This window comes from Pipistrellus kuhlii, unplaced genomic scaffold, assembly GCF_014108245.1.
Source record: "Pipistrellus kuhlii isolate mPipKuh1 unplaced genomic scaffold, mPipKuh1.p scaffold_m20_p_7, whole genome shotgun sequence".
Classification (NCBI taxonomy): Eukaryota; Metazoa; Chordata; class Mammalia; order Chiroptera; family Vespertilionidae; genus Pipistrellus; species Pipistrellus kuhlii.
In genome coordinates this window covers 20,964,416-20,982,361 of record NW_023425573.1, presented here as the reverse complement: position 1 = coordinate 20,982,361, position 17,946 = coordinate 20,964,416, and the positions used below count along the sequence as shown (strand labels likewise).

The 17,946-nt window shown below is 38.4% G+C and overlaps 1 protein-coding gene across 13 annotated transcripts in view; it reads left to right on the top strand.

The window, feature by feature from the left end:
* The window catches only part of CUL3 (cullin 3), a 107,022-nt gene that overhangs the window by 35,059 nt on the left and 54,017 nt on the right, over positions 1–17,946 (top strand). For 12 of the 13 annotated variants that reach the window (XR_006740505.1, XM_045575583.1, XM_045575586.1 and 9 more), the window contains one exon: positions 13,484–13,597. The exons of the other annotated variant lie outside the window; for it this stretch is intronic. Coding sequence is in view for 11 of the 12 variants with exons in the window: in XM_045575583.1 (XP_045431539.1) it covers positions 13,484–13,597 (114 nt within the window). In the remaining variant the exon portion in view is untranslated. The remainder of the gene's footprint in view (positions 1–13,483; positions 13,598–17,946) is intronic. 13 annotated transcript variants of the gene reach the window in all.

Here is a 17,946-nt window from a genome sequence, read left to right as displayed (position 1 = left end):
AAAATCTGAGTAAAGCATTAGGCTAGAAATGAATGGATAATGTCAGAAATTATAAAGTAAGACTAGATGGTGTTTGGTTTTTGGGAGAATTATATGGTGCCACCAATAGAAATATTGTGAAATAATAATGGAAAACTGATTTTGAATGAGTAGAGGAAATGACAAATTTTGTTTTAGATTATATTGGAAGTTTTTATAGTTGGCAAGCACCTTAAAAATTATTTTACATGTGAGGATAATTGAGTGTGAGATCATAATAAAATGCTCAAGTAAAATTGTCATATGCTTGGAGATACAGATTTAGAGCTTGGGAGCTTAACACTGAAGATAAAGATTTGGCATTTGGTAGCATATCTTGAGGAATAAGTGTTGGAGATCAGAGAACGAAAATCCCAGAGCTAAGGAATGAAATAGGTATGAGAAAATAAGACTAATATAAGGATCTTGATATCAAACAAAAAGAAAAAGGAAAAATAGAGTGGAAGAGTTTTGCTTAAAGCTCTTGAAGGGAGAGAAGATTGGAGCAACTGAGTTCTTGGATGTGGAGAGAGTTTGGAACAATGGGGATGTAAAGGTAGAAGATAGGGGCATGTTCTCATTTGCCGAAGTTCTATAGAGAATGATGATAACACTTAATTACCATATGTGCAGGTCTAATGCTTTTTAACTTGGTCAGTGGTCACAGTCCAATGAGTTAGATAGTACTAGTATACCAATTTTGAAGTTAGGAAACTGAGGCACAGAGATTGGTCCAGATGCATGTAGCTAGTATATGGCCAAGATGAAACATTCAGTCATTGTAGTTTCAGTTTGAGTCCTTCATTTCTCTGTAGATTAGCTCCTAAGGTGTGTGTAGTGAATGGATTAAGATGTAAAAAATATGCTAGCCTTGAGGCTGCATGAGGGGCTTCAAGTAAATTGGCTCAATGTTTGTAAAGCTATAGTCCTTTAAATTCTAGCTTAGCTTATATTATTCAAATGGTGGAATTGGCAGTAATATCTCTGAGATTCTTTAGTTCTAAAACTGTTATGAATCTAATAATTAAGCCATACATCTGAAAATGAGGTAATATAGTGAGGAATTGCCAAATGAGGAAAAAGCTCAGTAGAAAATAGATAGAATGTGTGATCACCATCATTATTATTATCATTATTATTTTAAGCAGTGCTTTGCCGCTTGGGCACAGAAACAGAAAAATCATCTGTCATTAATGTGCTATGGTTGAGAATTGGCTTATCCAAAAAGTGAGGAGAGAAGGCCAGAATGGGATGTCAGTATTTAAATGATTAATTTTTGGACTCTCCAATGTGGATAGGTAGATAAATTGAAGTCATGTGAACACATAATTCCATGGTAACTGCGAGAGCTTTAGCTTTCTTGACATGTTAAAACATGTTAAAACATGTTAAAACATGTTGGAAGTAATCATTAAATATTTTAATTGTTAGTTTGGGGAAAGACTATTTATTGCTTTGAATTAAGAGCTTCACTTTGACTTGTATGCATGCATATAAGCTTAACCAGTGGTCATGGACAACAGGGGATGGGGGGCATACATGGGGAGGGGTTGGGGTGGGAAAGGGGGGATGAGGACAATTATGTGATACCATAATCAATAAAGAAAAACTTTAAAAAAAACACACAAAACTTCACTTTGGATATTTAAAGAGTGGGGAACATTGCCACGAGGATTGAAATATTTTTTTCTGAAATTTGTGAAATGCTTAAACTAATATTACTAACTATGTATATATCAGTAAATTACTCAGAGAAGAATCTTTCTATAGCATCAAGAAAAAAAGTTTTCCCTGCAGTGGCTATTTTGTTTTATTGATACTGTTATGATTCCTCTGATCAAGATTGCCACCTTCATTCTGAAAGTTGAGTAATTGTTTAGAACAATCCTGTCAGTCTAGAAAAAAATCAAGAAGGCATCAGGAATTACTTGTCATTGGTGAATTCTTAGAAAGTTAACTTGGCAGAAGCTTATTTTGAAATACAGAAATTTTAAGGTATATATCTATATTATGAGATAGCAACATCTATTCACCAAACTTATATTGAATATACAAATGGAAGGAGATTGACTACTTATAAGAATTCCTTCTGGTTATGAAGAAATATCTGTTGTATTGAAGAAAGGAAAGCAAGACTCAAGTGGCAACTGTTAGTTTAGAAAATACTATATAAAATATGTAGATATGTGTTTTATGTCATTTGTTTATGTCATTTGTTTCTCAAACTTTAAGGTACTTATGAACTTCCTGGTAATCCTAGGTGATGATCTTAACCATGATACTGCTCTTAGGAACATGCTTTGAGTAACAAGATTCAAATACATATATAAATATACATATTTGTGCACCAGTGGAGTCTCTTGGCCTCACCTGTGGGATCGGGCCTAAATTGGATGTCTGACATCCTCCAAGAGGTCCCGGATTGCAAGAGGGTGCAGGCCAGGCTGAGGGACCCCACCGGTGCACAATTGGGGCCAGGGAGAGACACAGAGATGCATGAGGTTGACAAGCCAGGGAGGGATCGTGCGAGGACTCCAGGGAGTATCTGGCCTGTCTCATCCAGTCCTGATCAGCTGGACCCCAGCAGCAAACTAACCTACTGGTTGGAGCGTCTGCTCCCAGATGGTCAGTGCTCATCATAGCAACTGGTTGACCAGTTGACTGACTGCCCCCTGGTGGTCGAGCGGCCTTAGCATATCATTAATCTATGATGCTTTGATTGGTTGAACGGCCAACTGGTTGACTGGACACTTAGCATATTAGGCTTTTTATTATATAGGATTATGAATATGTAATACAAGAAATAATAGTATAAATGCTTATATGGCATTTACTGTAGGCTAGGCACAATTCTAAGCATTTTGTGTATGTTAACTCATTTTATCCACACAAAACCTCCTTGAAATAGGTGTGGTGCTATTATTACTATTTTATAAAAACTGATACACAAAGAAATTAAGTTCTCCAGGCACACATCTGCTAAATGTTGGATCTGCGATTTGAATCAGGCTGTGGGGCTTTTCAGCATCTGTATTTCTGTGCTGCCACTATTCACTGTATATGGCTAATCTTTGAGATCAGGAATTCTTGGGGTAAGACAAAGAGCTGTAGAACTCTTCACACCATTTCTGTTGGATTAGGAAAATGTCTTTTATATTCCACTAGAGGCCTGGTGCATGAAATTTGCATACATGGGGGAGAGGGGCTCAGCCTCTCCAATCTGGGACCATTCGAGGGATGTCCAAACAGACAGACATCCATCTCACAATCCCGGACTGCTGGCTCCCAACTGCTTGCCTGCCTGATTGCCCATAACTGCTTCTGCCTGCCAGCCCAGCCCCCTCCCCCCTAACTGCTGGCCGGATTGCCCCTAACTGCCCTCCCCTGCAGGCCTGCTCACCCCTAACTGCCCTTCCCTGCTAGCATGGTTGCTTCTAACTGTCCTCCCCTGCAGGCCTGGTCCCCTCCTCCCTCTCCCCCCCAACTGCCCTCCCATGCTGGCCTGGTCGCCCTCAACTGCCCTCGTGTGTTGGCCTGATCCCCCCAACTACCCTCCTCTGCAGGCCTGGTTCCCCTTCAAATTCCCTTCCCTGTAGGCCTGGTTTCCCCTCAAATGCCCTCCCTTGCAGGCCTGCCCCCTCCCCCCCAACTGCCCTCCCCTGCAAGTCTGGTCACTCCCAACTGTCCTCCCCTGCAGGCCTGGTCACCTCCAACTGCCCTCCTCTGCTGACCCGGTCACCCCTAACTGCCCTTCCCTACAGGCCTGATTGCCCCCAGCTGCCCTCCCTTTCAGGCCCAGTCTCTCCCAACTGCCCTCCCCTGCTGGCCTGGTCTCCCACAACTGCCCTCCTGGGGTGGCCATCTTGTGTCCACACGGGGTGGCCATCTTGTGTGTTGGAATGATGGTCAATTTGCATATTACCTCTTTGTTATATAGGATTAGAGGCCTGGTGCATGAAATTCCCTAGGCAGTTCCCTAGGCCTGGCCGGTAATCGAAGCGTGAGCATTTGGTGTGGAAGGGCAGGTCCCAGCTGACTTCTGGGCCTTGGGCAGCATCTGAGCCCCTGGCTCCCTGTGCTTCCCCCTCCATCTGAGTCATGGCACCAAGTTCCCATGCTGAGATGCTGTGAGCACTGCCTGCAGTGCCACATGGAAGCCCGGTGGGAATTGTGCTCTCTCCTGGCTGACCTCACAGACTAGCTCCTGCGTGAACCCACGGAGAACCTGACCAGCCCCTATGGTCCCGACTGCTGCAGCCCAACTCTCCCTGAAGACACATGGGTGTGGGGTGGGTGCCTGCACCTGAGTGCAGGGGCTTCCCTGGCACGCAAACCCTGGCATCCTGGGGAAGGGTAGTAGGGGGAGTGATAGCGAGCTCAGCAGACACCCTGCATTCTAATCGCACTTCCGTTCCCATCACCCCTGCCCTCAAGTAGCCAGCAAAAGGTCGCAGTGTAAGGTCAATACCTGCCATGTTCCGTGCTGCCCCTTGGTGGTCAGCGCACGTCATAGCAAGTGGTTGAATTTGCAGTTAAGGGGACAATTTGCATATTAGGCTTTTATTATATAGGAGGATTACTTAGTTTCCATTGAGATTCACTTCTATACTAAGCCACTTTTTATAGGTTTATATCACATTACTCTAGTCTAGTAGGATGAAGTGAAGAATTTTTGAGATCTTTAAGAATAATTTTTTATTGGCATTTCTTGGAAAAATAGGATTTATGTAACTGGTAAAGTTTATAAAGTGACAAGTCCTAGATCACATAGGAAGGACTCTATAAAAATTCAAGTGTTATAAGTGACAACTTAAGTCCTTGTTAAAATTATGGTAAATGTTGCATATTTATGTACATATTCACATGAAACAAGCAATGTGTTTCAGAATTTCGAGCCAGAAAGGTACATAACAGACATTCAGTGGCTCCCAATTATTTTAAAAGAGTAGAAAACAAACCTGACTTTTAAAATCACACAAAACCAATAGGAATGATGTTTAATCAGAGGAAATTGAGCCTGCCCTGCATTGATATTACAGCATTTTTGTGGAGCTTGATGTGAGGTTGATCTAATCAATAGATAAGAGGAGCTACAGACCAGATAGGTTAAGTAACTAGTTAGTAGTTGCCCTGGGCAGGTGCTTGCAAATACTCATCTGATTGTTTTAGCTCCTGGGTGAACATTAAAATACTACAGATTCCTAGGAGGTTAAAATTATAGTATTTCTATGATACTTTCTAATGCTCTTTGTATTAGTATGATGTACTCCTGTTGTGTGTCCTATTTTATGTTTTTAATACATGATGTCTATTTTATATTTTTACATGTATCTTAATTGCTTTCAGTGAGGAAGGAAGAGGGAGGGAGAGACAAAAACATGGATGAAAATAATCAATTGGCTGCCTCTGCCCATACTGTTGATCCAGCCCACAACCCAGTCACAACCTGACTGGGAATTAGCCATTACCTTCTGGTTCATAGGTCTATCCTCAACCACTGAGCCATGCTGGCTGGGTCATGATATCTATTTTAATGCAAAATAATGCTAGCTCTAGCTTGTTTGGCTCAGTGCATAGAGCATCAGTCTGTGGATCCAAGAGTCCCAGGTTCAATTCCAGTTAAGGGCATGTGCCTCTGTTACAGGCTTCTCTCCAGCCCCTGCCGTGGTCAGGACTTGTGCAGGAGGCAACCAATGGATGTGTTTCTCACACATCGATGTTTATCTTTTTCTCTTTCTTCCACCCTCTCTAAAAATCAATGGAAAAATCCAGTGTTTATCTTTCCCTCTCTCTTCCACCCTCTCTAAAATAATCAGTGGAAAAATATCCTCAGGTGAGGATTAAAACAAAACAAAACACAACAACAACAAAATAATGCTACATACAAATTTCTATACATCCGAGATTTAATTAATATTTGAATTAAATGTTGTCTTGAGTTTTGAAACTTAGAGAAGGAAGTTCTTAGCTTTCAGTAATCTCTACCATCATTAATTATATGGCTCAGTTCTAATTTTAGTGAATTTTAGAACTAAAATCTTAGAACTAAAATAATTAGTTTTAGCTGATGAAGTTTTTTGTGTTGCCTAGACATCCTATGAGATTATTTTTTTGCCTTAGGCATTGAAATTTAGAGGGCAAAAATTTAAAGTAATGATTAAAAAATAATTTTGATTGTGTCTATGTCAGAGGGTGGGGGTACTATACAGATTGTTAATATATATAGCCAAAAGCTGCTGGCCCAAGGTCAGCCTCCTTATCAATCCATGAAGATACTTGGATGTGAAAACTCAGGGACAAGTTCATGCCTGCTGGACTTTCCTATCATCCTCGTTTTCATCCTCCTCTTCCCTTGGCCTGTAATTTGATTTGAAAATGTGTTTTTTGCTTCTTAGGCATTAATTTATCCATGAACATGGTTAAATACAACATAAAAAAAAAATGTTTTTTTTTTTTTTTTTTTACTTAGTGATTCCACTTTAATGTTTGCTAAGGATGTAAAAAAAACAAAACAAAACAGGAAAAACTACATTCACTGTAATGAAGAATGTAATATACCAATTTTGAATTATTGTATGGTCATGCATAAAAACAATTCAGAATTCTTTCGTTGTCATTCAAGTTGCTTTTATGAGTAAAGATTGTTATATGTTTATGATAATACTAATAAAATAAGACCCAACTTGAGAATAATAATTGCAAGTTTAAAAAAATTAGTATATAGCCGAGACCGGTTTGGCTCAATGGATAGAGCGTCGGCTTGGGGACTGAAGGGACCCGGGTTCGATTCTGGTCAAGGGCATGTACCTTGGTTGCGGGCATATCCCCAGTAGGGGGTGTGCAAGAGGCGGCTGATCGATGACTCTCTCTCATCGATGTTTCTAACTCTATCTCTCTCTCTTCCTCTCTGTACAAAATCAATAAAATATATATTTTTAAAAATAAAAAAATAAAAACATCAGTATACAATAACATTAGCCTTTTATGTATATTTCTATGAATTTTCTCTTGTGTAGAATCATGGAACACCTATTACAATCAGTACAGAACATTCCCTTGAGTCTTCTGATTTTTGGATAGTGTTGTTTGGTATTTGGGTGAATATAAGTTTTCATTTCTCTAGGGTAAATAACCTAAGAATGGGCTTGCTGAGTCATATGGTAAGCAACTTTACTTCAAAAAAATATTGCCAAATTGTTTTCCATTAGGTCTGTACCATTTTGTGTTCCCTTCTTTGGTAATGTATGAAAGTTCTAGTTACTGGGAATCTTCCTCAGCATTTGGTATTGTCAGTGTATTTTGTTAGCCATTCTAATGGGTGTGTGGTGGCATTTCATTATGTTTTATTTTTTAACTCTCACCCAATGTTATGTTTTTTAAATTGATTTTTAGAGAGATCGGAAGGGAGGAAAGGAAAGGGAAGAGAGACAGACAAACAGACACACATCTATGTGAGCGAAACAGCAATGCTCCAACCAACTGAGCCACTTGAACAAGGCTCATTGTGGTTTTAATTTGCATTTCCTTAATGGTTAATGTTGTTGAATATCTTTTCATGTGCAAATGTGCCAAATTGCTTTTATAAATCTTCAGTGAAGTATCTTTTCAATTATTTTGTTCATTTTTTAATTGTTTGGGTTTCTTGTAAGGTTTTTTTTTTGCTTGTTTGTTTGTTTTAATATATATTCTGGATACAAGTCATTTGATATTTTCTCCCAGTCTAGAGCTTATCTTTTTATTGTTTTAACTGTATCTGCAGAACAAGTTTTAATTTTGATGGAGCACAGTTATTTATTTATTTTATAGATCATGCTTTTGGTGTTATGTGGGAAATTGCTTTAAATTTCAGATAACATTTTTTTGTGTGTGTTTCTTTCGAATAGACTTTTTTAAAAAAATTATTATGGTGCTTTGGAAATGATATGCTGTAACTAGAGGTTTTCTAAAGCAGAGGTTAATGTTGAATGTTGATTGAAAGCTTAAAAAATCATGACTCGCCAAAACCGGTTTGGCTCAGTGGATAGAGCTTCGGCCTGCGGACTGAAGGGTCCTAGATTCGATTCCGGTCAAGGGCATATATGTTGGTTGCGGGCACATCCTCAGTAGGGGCTGTGCAAGAGGCAGCTGATCGATGATTCTCTCTCATCGATGTTTCTAACTCTCTATCCCTCTCTCTTCCTCTCTGTAAAAAACCAATAAAATAATTTTTTTTTTAAATCAGGACTCAGAATTGCATCAACATTATTATTCTAACTATACAAAAACATGGTAATGTTGAAGAAATTCTGCAAAGGGAAGGAACAGAAGTGGCTTTTGTGGTTTTTTTAAAGTCAGTGGTTTGTAAATCCTGACTGCTATGGTTAGCTTTTTTTTTTTTAATTTACTTTATTTTATAGAGCAGTTTTATAGACACAGCAAAATTGAGCAGAAGGTACAGAGATTTTTCATGTACCTCCTACCTTCACACACTCATATAGTCCCTCCTACTTTCTGCATCTCACCCCGGAGTAGTACATTTGTTACAGTGGGTGAACTTACATTGATGTATCATTATCACCCAGTTTATAGTTTACACTAGATGCCCAGTGCACGAAATTTATGCACTCAGGTTGGGGGTATTCTCTCAGCCTGACCTGCACCCTCTCTAATCCGGGAGCCCTCAGGGAATGTCCTACTGATCCTTAGGCCCACTTCCCATGGCTCTCTGCTTTCTGCGGGGGGCCTGCCTGCTTTATACCATGGCAGTGGGCAAGTAGCCTGGTGGGTGCTGTCTGCAAGCCACGCTTACCTGCTTGTGGGTCACCGCAGTGACAGTCAAGCAGGCCCACTTGCCTGCACCTGGGTCACACAGCTACGGCCAAGCAGGCCCTGCTGTCTGCTGTCAAGTTGCATGGCCGCCCTCACCTCCTGGGATTGACGATGGTCTCAGGAGCCTGCAGGCTTTGTACCCATTCCTGGGACCCAGGGTACTTGGCGCCACCCTGCCCCCAACCTCTTGGTGTCTGCATATGCAAATTAGCCCACCATCATTGTTGGGTTAATTTGCATACTCTTGATTGGTTGGTGGACATCGTGGAGGTACAGTCAATTTGCATCTTTCTCTTTCATTAGTGTAGATTGGGGATTATTCTTGGTATACATTGTCTGGATTTTAACAAATGAATAATGAAATGTATTCTCTGTAATAGTACGAAACAGAATAGCCTCACTGCCTTTTTATCTTTCCCTTCACCTTAACCCCTGGTAACAGGTGGTTTTACAGTCTCCTTTTCCAGAATGTCATATAGTAGTTGGAATCACATGGTATGTAGGCTTTTTAGATTGTCTTTTTTTACTTGATAATATGCACTTAATGTTCTTTCATGTCTTTTCATTGCTTGGTAGCTCATTTCTTTTTAGTGCTAAATAATATTCTATCTGGATGTATCTATTCATCTACCGAAATATATCTTGTCCAAGTTTTGGCAGTTATGAATAAAGTTGCTATAAACATCTGTGTGTGGGGTTTTGTGTGGATATAAGTTGTCAACTCCTTTGGTATTTATACCAAGGAGCGTACTTGTGGATCATTATAGTAAAAATATGTCTAGTTTTATAAGAATCTGCCAAACTGCCCTCCAAAGTGGCTGGTGCCATTTTGCATTCCCCCCAGCATTGAATGAGAATGCCTGTTAATGTACATCCTCACCAGCATTTGATGTTGTCAGTGTTTGGGATTTTGGCCATCCTAATTTATATGTATTGATGTCCCAATATTGTTTTTATTTGCATTTCCTTAATGATCAGATATCAAAAATCTTTTCATATGCTTATTTGCCATCTGTATTTTTTGGTGAAGTGTCAGGTCTTTTGCCATTTTTTTCTTAATTGTGTCATTTGTTTTCTATTGTTGAGTTTTATGAATTCTTTGTATATAGGAAGTCTTCACTTAACATTGTCTATAGGTTCTGTGACTTTAAGTGAAATAACATAAAATGAAGCCAGTTGTAACAGAGGCTAAGAACACAAGGTTGAACAGTCCTTTACCAGATATGTTTTTTGCAAATATTTTTTCCCAGTCTGTGTTTTGTCTTCTCTATCTCTTTATCAAAATCTATTGCTATTCAAATGATTCTAATTAATCACCAGGTTTGTGATCTGGTTTGAACTATTATGTGTGCATTGCTTTATCCTGTTCAAAGCTAAGTATCATGTACAGCCAGTTTTCAATGGCTTATTTTATCCTGTCACAGCTGACCCCATACTTTTATCACCTTCCATAGCTTTGTTACTTGTTCTTGCTTGTCACACCCTTCAAATTCCAACTCTTCAACTGAGTAAACTTCTTAGAGGTCTTCTTAAGTAATAATACCGGTCATACTTGTCAGCAGGCCCTTTTGATCCTAGGATCACCTCTTATAGCAGGGTTCCTTCCCATTTGCCTTTTCTGGTGCAGAAATTAATGGTTGTGTTGAGTGTGAGACTAACAGTGTTAACACACACACACACACACACACACACAGCCCCCACTTTCTCTTCTTCAAAATGTCTGTATTGTTACATTAATAATTTGTAAAATGAGGCTTTTTCCACTTAGTGTGTATTTTTTATTTATATGCCAGCTTTTTGTTTAAAAGCCTGTTTTAATTTTCATAAAGGTGGTATTTTCATCTGATTCCTACCACTTTATGATATATATTTGAAAAAATATCCATTCACTTTTGATGTATCAAAATAGAAAGATATTTTTGGGGGTATTATTAAAGAAATAATTTTTTGGTTTTAGAGTGATTTGAGTAATTAAGAGACCATTACAGCAAATGTATGTAAGACATTTACTTTATGTCTTAGGTATGTGTGTATATGCAGTCATTCAAAAATTAACAAAATTAGCTCTTAATAGTTTTTTTCGTTTTGTTTTGTGTTTTGTTTTTGTTTTTTTGCTAAGTAATATTTACTTATTGATTTGTGAGGATAATTTTTGAAGTGTGATGCAAATAAAGTTTTATTTATGACACATTGTGCTAGTTTATCACATTCTTATTTTTTAAAGTCAGGTATAAATATAAATATTATATAGATGCTTGTTGACATATTTTAAAGAGTATTAGTAATTTTGGAAAACATGGTTTATTTTATAACTATTTAATTGGTCATTTTTTCATTCATCTAAACACATTTTTAGATTAATGAAATATGCCAAGCACATTTTTATATGCTTGGTATATTTCATTAATGTAATCAGGGTGACTTTAATGTAGGTAACACATAATTTGATTTTTATAACTAAGGGTTACACAGAGTTTATGTAAGTCCTTAAGAATAATTAATTATTAAATATTCTTAGTGTTTGGAATATACCATTTTATTTTTGTTACATAGTGCAATTTCTCTAGTATTTTCATGATTTTAATTTAATTGACACTCAAAATTTAGTAGTACAGTGAAAGAATTTGAAGTGTGGTGAAGAATTTGTATATAGCTACATTTTCAACTTGCTATGTTGATGGGTTTTTTTGTAGTATCAGCTATCTTGGGAATTGGTATCTGACAATTGGTAGACTTAATAAGTTGAAATAAATGACTTATCTACTTTTCATAACAGTGTTTGTTAAACACAGTGCTTTCAACTAACCGACATGGATATTTATCACTTTTGATATAGTAGTCAATATATTTATGGAATAATTTTTGAGTGATACATTTTGAAGTCCAAAAGCTTCAAAATACATCTTGTGTACAAGACAAAATACAGTTGTGAACAAAAGATTAAATATATAATAAAATTCTAAATTATGTATTATAAGCTAGTGGCTTTTATACTACATGTTTAGTAGAATAGACATATAGTCTCATCACTAATATCTATTGAAGACCTCTTTTCCTCTAATATATAAGAAAAAATAAATTAGATACAGTTGTTTTTCCCCCAATTTGAACTTAATCCCCACGTTTTGAGATTAATGTGTTATGTGTAATTTTCTTTCAATGTTTGGTTACTCCAATCACTTATACTAGTTATAATACTCGATGACATTTTTATTTTACTTTTGTTTAGAATTTAGGTTCATAGATATCTATGTATTTTAATATATGTATTATATTTGTTTTTCAAAAAACATCATGACTTCAATTCTCCCCAACCTGAAAAGTTGTTTACTGCTGTAGATTGTTTATAGTAAAGGATATTTGGAGATAAAGCTGTTAGGTTGGAATATTGACAATTGAACTAGATTATGGAGGATTATTTGGATTTGAATAACTGGAGAGTTTGGCAGTATAGTCCAACAAAAGAGTTACAGAAACCTAGAAAACAAGCCACTTCTTCATGATAAAGCTAGAACCAGAATCTAGATTCTGTTTCCTAGTTAAATACTCTTTCCATTGAACTAACAGGAAGTAGTAGTGGTCAGTAACCTCTTATTGGAGAAGATAGCAGTATTATGCTTGTGGATTATGTGAAGGAAGTCTTGAAATCTGCATAGTATAAGGATTGCATAGTATAAGGAAAGCATTTCAGACTCGGGGAACTTTATGTGCAAAGACAGATACCCTAAAAGAGCTTACCATTTTGGAAGTGGATCATGGTATTGGAGGGTGGGGATAAAATAAAATATCTTGCATATGCCAGGCACTATTGGAGGTTTGGGAGATACACATGGAAAATACAGAAACCCTGATGCTATGGAGCTTATATTTTGGCATGATAAACAAGAAACTACTAATATAGTACATAATGATGAGTGCTGTGAGGAATAATAAACTGTAGGGGTGGTTGTTTGAAATAGAGTGGTCAGGGAAAAGCAGGAGGTAGGACTGTGTAGAAAAAAGTGAGGAAGTAAGCTATGAATCAAGGCAAAAGAAATGGCAGAGTACATTTGCTGTATGCAGCTCCGTTGTAACTAGAGTGTTGGATGAGTGCCAGACACTGTTCTAAGTATATTACAAGTGTTAATTTAATCTTTTCAATAATCCTACAAAACGAACACTATTTCACATTTAAGGAAATTGAAGCATAGAGATAAAATAATGTATCCAAAGTCATACAGCTAGTCAGGGAGCTGGGATTCCAGGTAATTTGACTCAGGAATCAGTGGTCTCACTATTTCTTCAAAAAATGGGGGAGGGAAGGAAGAGTTGGAGCAATAGCCTCAGGACCAGTTCTACAGATAGAGCCTTTTAGTTCCATATAAGTATTTAGGATTTTTTTTTTCTTTTTTTTTACTGTGATGTTAAAAAGAGCCCAGGAGATTGTTTTTTGATTCTGAAGGTCAAGGGAAAAGACCTGGTCTATACAAAACACATTTATTAGTCATCTGTACATACCATAGCTTAAAATGTTTCTACTGGTCTATAACATTTTTTAATTTAAAATTGAAGAGTTCACTTTATTATTTTATTGAACAGATATAAGTTCATGTTATATATGAGTGTGTGCATATGTGTGTGTGTATAAACAAACTGTAATGAACTCTTTTGTTAATAGGTGCGAGAGGATGTACTTAATTCATTGAATAACAACTTTCTTCAAACGCTAAATCAAGCTTGGAATGATCATCAAACAGCTATGGTGATGATTAGAGACATACTAATGTATATGGTGAGTTTTTGTTTTTGTTTTTTAATAAATCTTTATTGTTCATATTATTACAAATGTTTCTCTTTTTTCCTCCCCTCCTTTGCTCTCCTCCAACAGGTTCCCACCCGACCCTCTGCCCTTTCTCCACCCCCCATTGTCCTCATCCATAGGTGCACAGTTTATGTTCAGTCTCTTCCCACATCCCTCTCTCCCCTTTTCCCCAAGAATCGTCAGTTCACTCCCCTTCCATACCTCTGATTCTATTATATTATATTCTACAGTTAATATTGTTCATCAGATTTTTTTTTAATTTCCTTGGTTTTTAGATTCACTTGTTGATAGTTACGTATTTGTTGTTCATAATTTTTATCTTTATTTACTTTCTCTTCCGAAAGAACCCCCTTCAGCAATTCATATAATTCTGGTTTGGTGGTGATGAACTCCTTTAACTTTTTTTTTATTAGTGAAGCTCTTTATCTGGCCTTCAATTCTGAGTGATAGCTTTGCTGGATAGATTATTTTTGGCTGTAGGTTCTTACTATTCATCACCTTGAATATTTCTTGCCATATCCGTCTGGCCTGCATGGTTTCTGTTGAGAAATCAGCTGACAATCGTATAGGTGCTCCTTTATAGGTAACTACCTGCTTTGCTCTTGCTGCTTTTAATATTTTCTCTTTGTCTTTTGCTCTTAGAATTTTAATTATGATTTGTCTTGGTGTGGTCTTATTTGAATTCCTTTTGTTTGGAGTTCTGTGCGCTTCCTGGACTTGTAAGTCTAATTCTTTCACCAGGTGGGGGAAGTTTTCTGTCACTATTTCTTTCAGTATGTTTTAGATATCTTGCTCTCTCTCATCTTCTAGGACCCCCATAGTTCTGATGTTGGTTCGCTTGAAGTTGTCCCAGAGATTTCTTACATTATCTTCAATTTTCTGGATTCTCTTGCCTTCTTGCTTCTGCGGAGGAGTGTCTTCTGGCTCTTTATGTTCAAATCTTTGACTTGATTCTTGCAGTCTTCCATTCTGTTTTTAGGACTCTGTATAATATTTTTTATTTCAGTCAATGTATTCTTTGTTTCTTGTTGATCTCTTATTATTTCTAGTTGATCCCTTTTCATATCCTCATAGGTCTCGTTTATTTTATCGGCCTTTTCTAGGAGATTCTTGAACAACCTTATAAGTGTGGTTTTGAACTCTATATCCACTCCCTTTTTGTCCTCCATTTCTTTTGTGATCTATTTCGTTGTCTTGGCATTTTTGCCACTTCCCTGATGGGGCGGAGTTTCAGAGTGGAGCCTACAGGCTTGGCTTCCGTCAGCCACGCCCTATGCGGTTCCTGAGTCTCAGTAATCCCCAGGGTCCTTCAGTACTCACTGCAAGCACCTCTGAGAGAAAGGTGTCCTCGATTTTCGCCTGCTACCAAACAGTGTAGGCTCTCCCCCAATGAAGCCCAGAACTGGGGTTCAGTTCAGTTGGAAGTGGGGTTGGAGGTGGTGTTCAGTGCAGTCTTGAGCCCCTGTCTCCTTCTCGCCAGGGCAATCCCGCGGCACAGCCAACTGTCCCTTCTCTGCGCGCAATGTGCGCGCCTCCGGGACCTCCTTTCGCTGCTTTCCCGGGGTTCCACCTTACAGCCCAGCTCCCTCTGTTTGAGCCTGGGTCCTCTGGGTCTGGCCTAGAACTGGGGTTCAGAAGAGTGGGAACTGGGGCCTAGCACAGTCCGGAGCCTTTGTCTCCTTCCCGCCATGGCAATCTGGCAGCAGAGTCAACAGTCCGTCCTCTGTGCACAATGTGCACACCTCCGGGACTGCCTCTCCGCGCGCGCCATGTGTCTCTGTACCTTAGGCTTTTACAGCTCCTCCGTTCTTCCTTCTGGTTTTTTCCTTGCTTCTCATTGTAGAATTTCCAGTCAGTCAACTTTCCTGTAATTCTGGGTAATGTCCATATTGTATTTTATTGAAATTGTTGTGTGTGTGGCTGCGGCTAGGTGTTTACCTGTGCAGCCGTCTTGATTCTCTAAATAGAGGTTTTTTTTATTGTTTTTCCCTATAAGAAGTTAGGTATTTCAAAATGATGTTTTCTTTGTTATATGTAGTTGAGTAGTATATGTCAGTATGGAAAGTGCTTTTAAAAAAAAAATAATATTGACCTAGCAAGGGTCATGTTAGTTTATATAGTGTTTTATATACTTTATGATTAGAATGAAAGACTGGAAGGGAAAGATGTAATTTTTTCTGAAAATCTACTATTTTTGCTTACAATACCGAAAAGCTTTACCACCATCTCTTTTGAGTAAAGGTGGTTGAATGACAACATGATAAATGAAAGGTGAATATTCTGTTACAAATTTATAATGTCTTCATATCTTTCCTAATAGGGGATGTCATTAATGGAAATACTTTTGTGATAACTATACTCTAATAGCTGCCATCTATCTTTCTTAATAGTAAATGCTTTTAGTATTTATATTCTTCAAATATATATTCTATTTTTCACCTATTACTTTTTTTTGTTTCTGTCAGTCAAGAAAAATACCTTTTCAACATGACAGTTTGGAAAGCATTGATGAGCAAAGGTGTTTAATTACTTTCTAGGATATTAAACCATCAGTTTTTTTTAATTTTCGTATGATAGAGTGAAACAAAATTTATCAAGTGCTTAATTATTCTGTCACTGCAAAATTACCTAGTCTAATAATATCTTGTTGCGTTAGTGTTCATGTTTGGAAATTGGAAAGAATGATTTTCTTCTAAACTTTCACTCTTTGCTTTTCAAATTTTTATTTTCTTTTCTTTAGTTGTAATACAATGGTGAAAGCTTACCTAGAAATAATTTTCAATGGGAGCTATACAATTTTTTGTTCTGCTGATGAATTCAGTTGGGCCTGTTACTTCTGGTTTTGCAAGGCGTTCAGTGATAGGATACTTTATTTTTCAGGGGTTTGATAAAAGGTGTAATACATTGTTTAGTCTTTCTGAGCCTTATTTTCACATTTTTCAGGATATAGATTCATGTTGTGTTGACATTTTGAGGCAATGATATAGCATAAGAATATATCATGTCTGGGATATAAATGCGAAATAAGTTTATTGCTGTTCTCTTAACGTTCTCGATTTGTTGAGTCTTTAAATTCTAACACTGTCTAACATTAACACCACTTGTAATTTCATGGTCCATTGTTCTGATACAGAAGTATTTTTAAAACTAGAGGGCCGGTGCACAAAATTTGTGCACTGGCATGGGGGGGTGTCCCTCGGCCCAGTCTGTACCCTCTCCAATCTGGGACTCCTCAGGGGATGTCCGACAGCCTGTGGGATTGGGCCTAAACCAGCTGTTGGATTTAGCTCTCACAATCTGGGTCTGCTGGCTCCTAACTGCTCGGCTGCCTGCCTGCCTGCCTGCCTGCCTGATTGCTCTTAACTGCTTCTGCCTGCCAATCTGATCACCCCCTAAATCAGGCATCTTCAAACTACGGCCCGCGGGCCACATGCGGCCCGCAGAGGAGTCTGATCCGGCCCGCCAGGTTTTTTGGGCAATGAGCGCAGCCGAGGTATTACAGTAGGAATTAGTAGTTCATATAGTCCGGCCCTCCAGCTCTCTGAGGGACCGTGATCTGGCCCCCACTTTAAAAAGTTTGAAGACGCCTGCCCTAAATGCTCCTGCCAGCATGATCAACACCTTACTGCTCCCCTGCCAGCCCAGTTGTCTTCCCCTCCCTCCAGCAGGCCTGGTCCCCCCACAACTGCCCTCTCCTGCAGGCCCATTTGCCCCCAACTGCCCTCTCCTGCAGGCCCATTTGCCCCCAACTGCCCTTCCCTGCAGGCCAGGTCACACACAACTTCCCTCCTCTTCTGGCCTGGTCACTTCTAACTGCCCTCCCCTGCAGGCCTGGTCGCTCCCAACTGCCCTCCCCCATTGGCCTTGTCCCCCACAACTGCCCTCCCCTGCTGGCCATCTTATGGCACCCATCTTGTGACCATATGGGGGTGGCCATCTTGTGCGAGGGCATGATGATCAATTTGCATATTATATTTTTATATATAGGTTAGGATTATACAACACTCAATCTTATATCAGGTTATATTTTAAATTTGTTTTATTTCAATTCATTTTTTTCTCATGAAATCTCAAACCTTGAATGCTAACTGTTATGTGAACATTGATTGTCAAGTTCATTCTCAGCTTCATTTATAAAGATGAAAATAATGTGGTACCAACTTGGTAGGGATGGCCATGAGCTTAAAGGGGCCATTCGTATAAAGCACTAACAAGGCCCGGGACTATAATGTGCTCAGTAAAAATTAACTATAGTATTATATTTCTCATTCCTTCAACCTTGAAACAAACACATCTGGTGGTGCTATAGCTGAATAAAC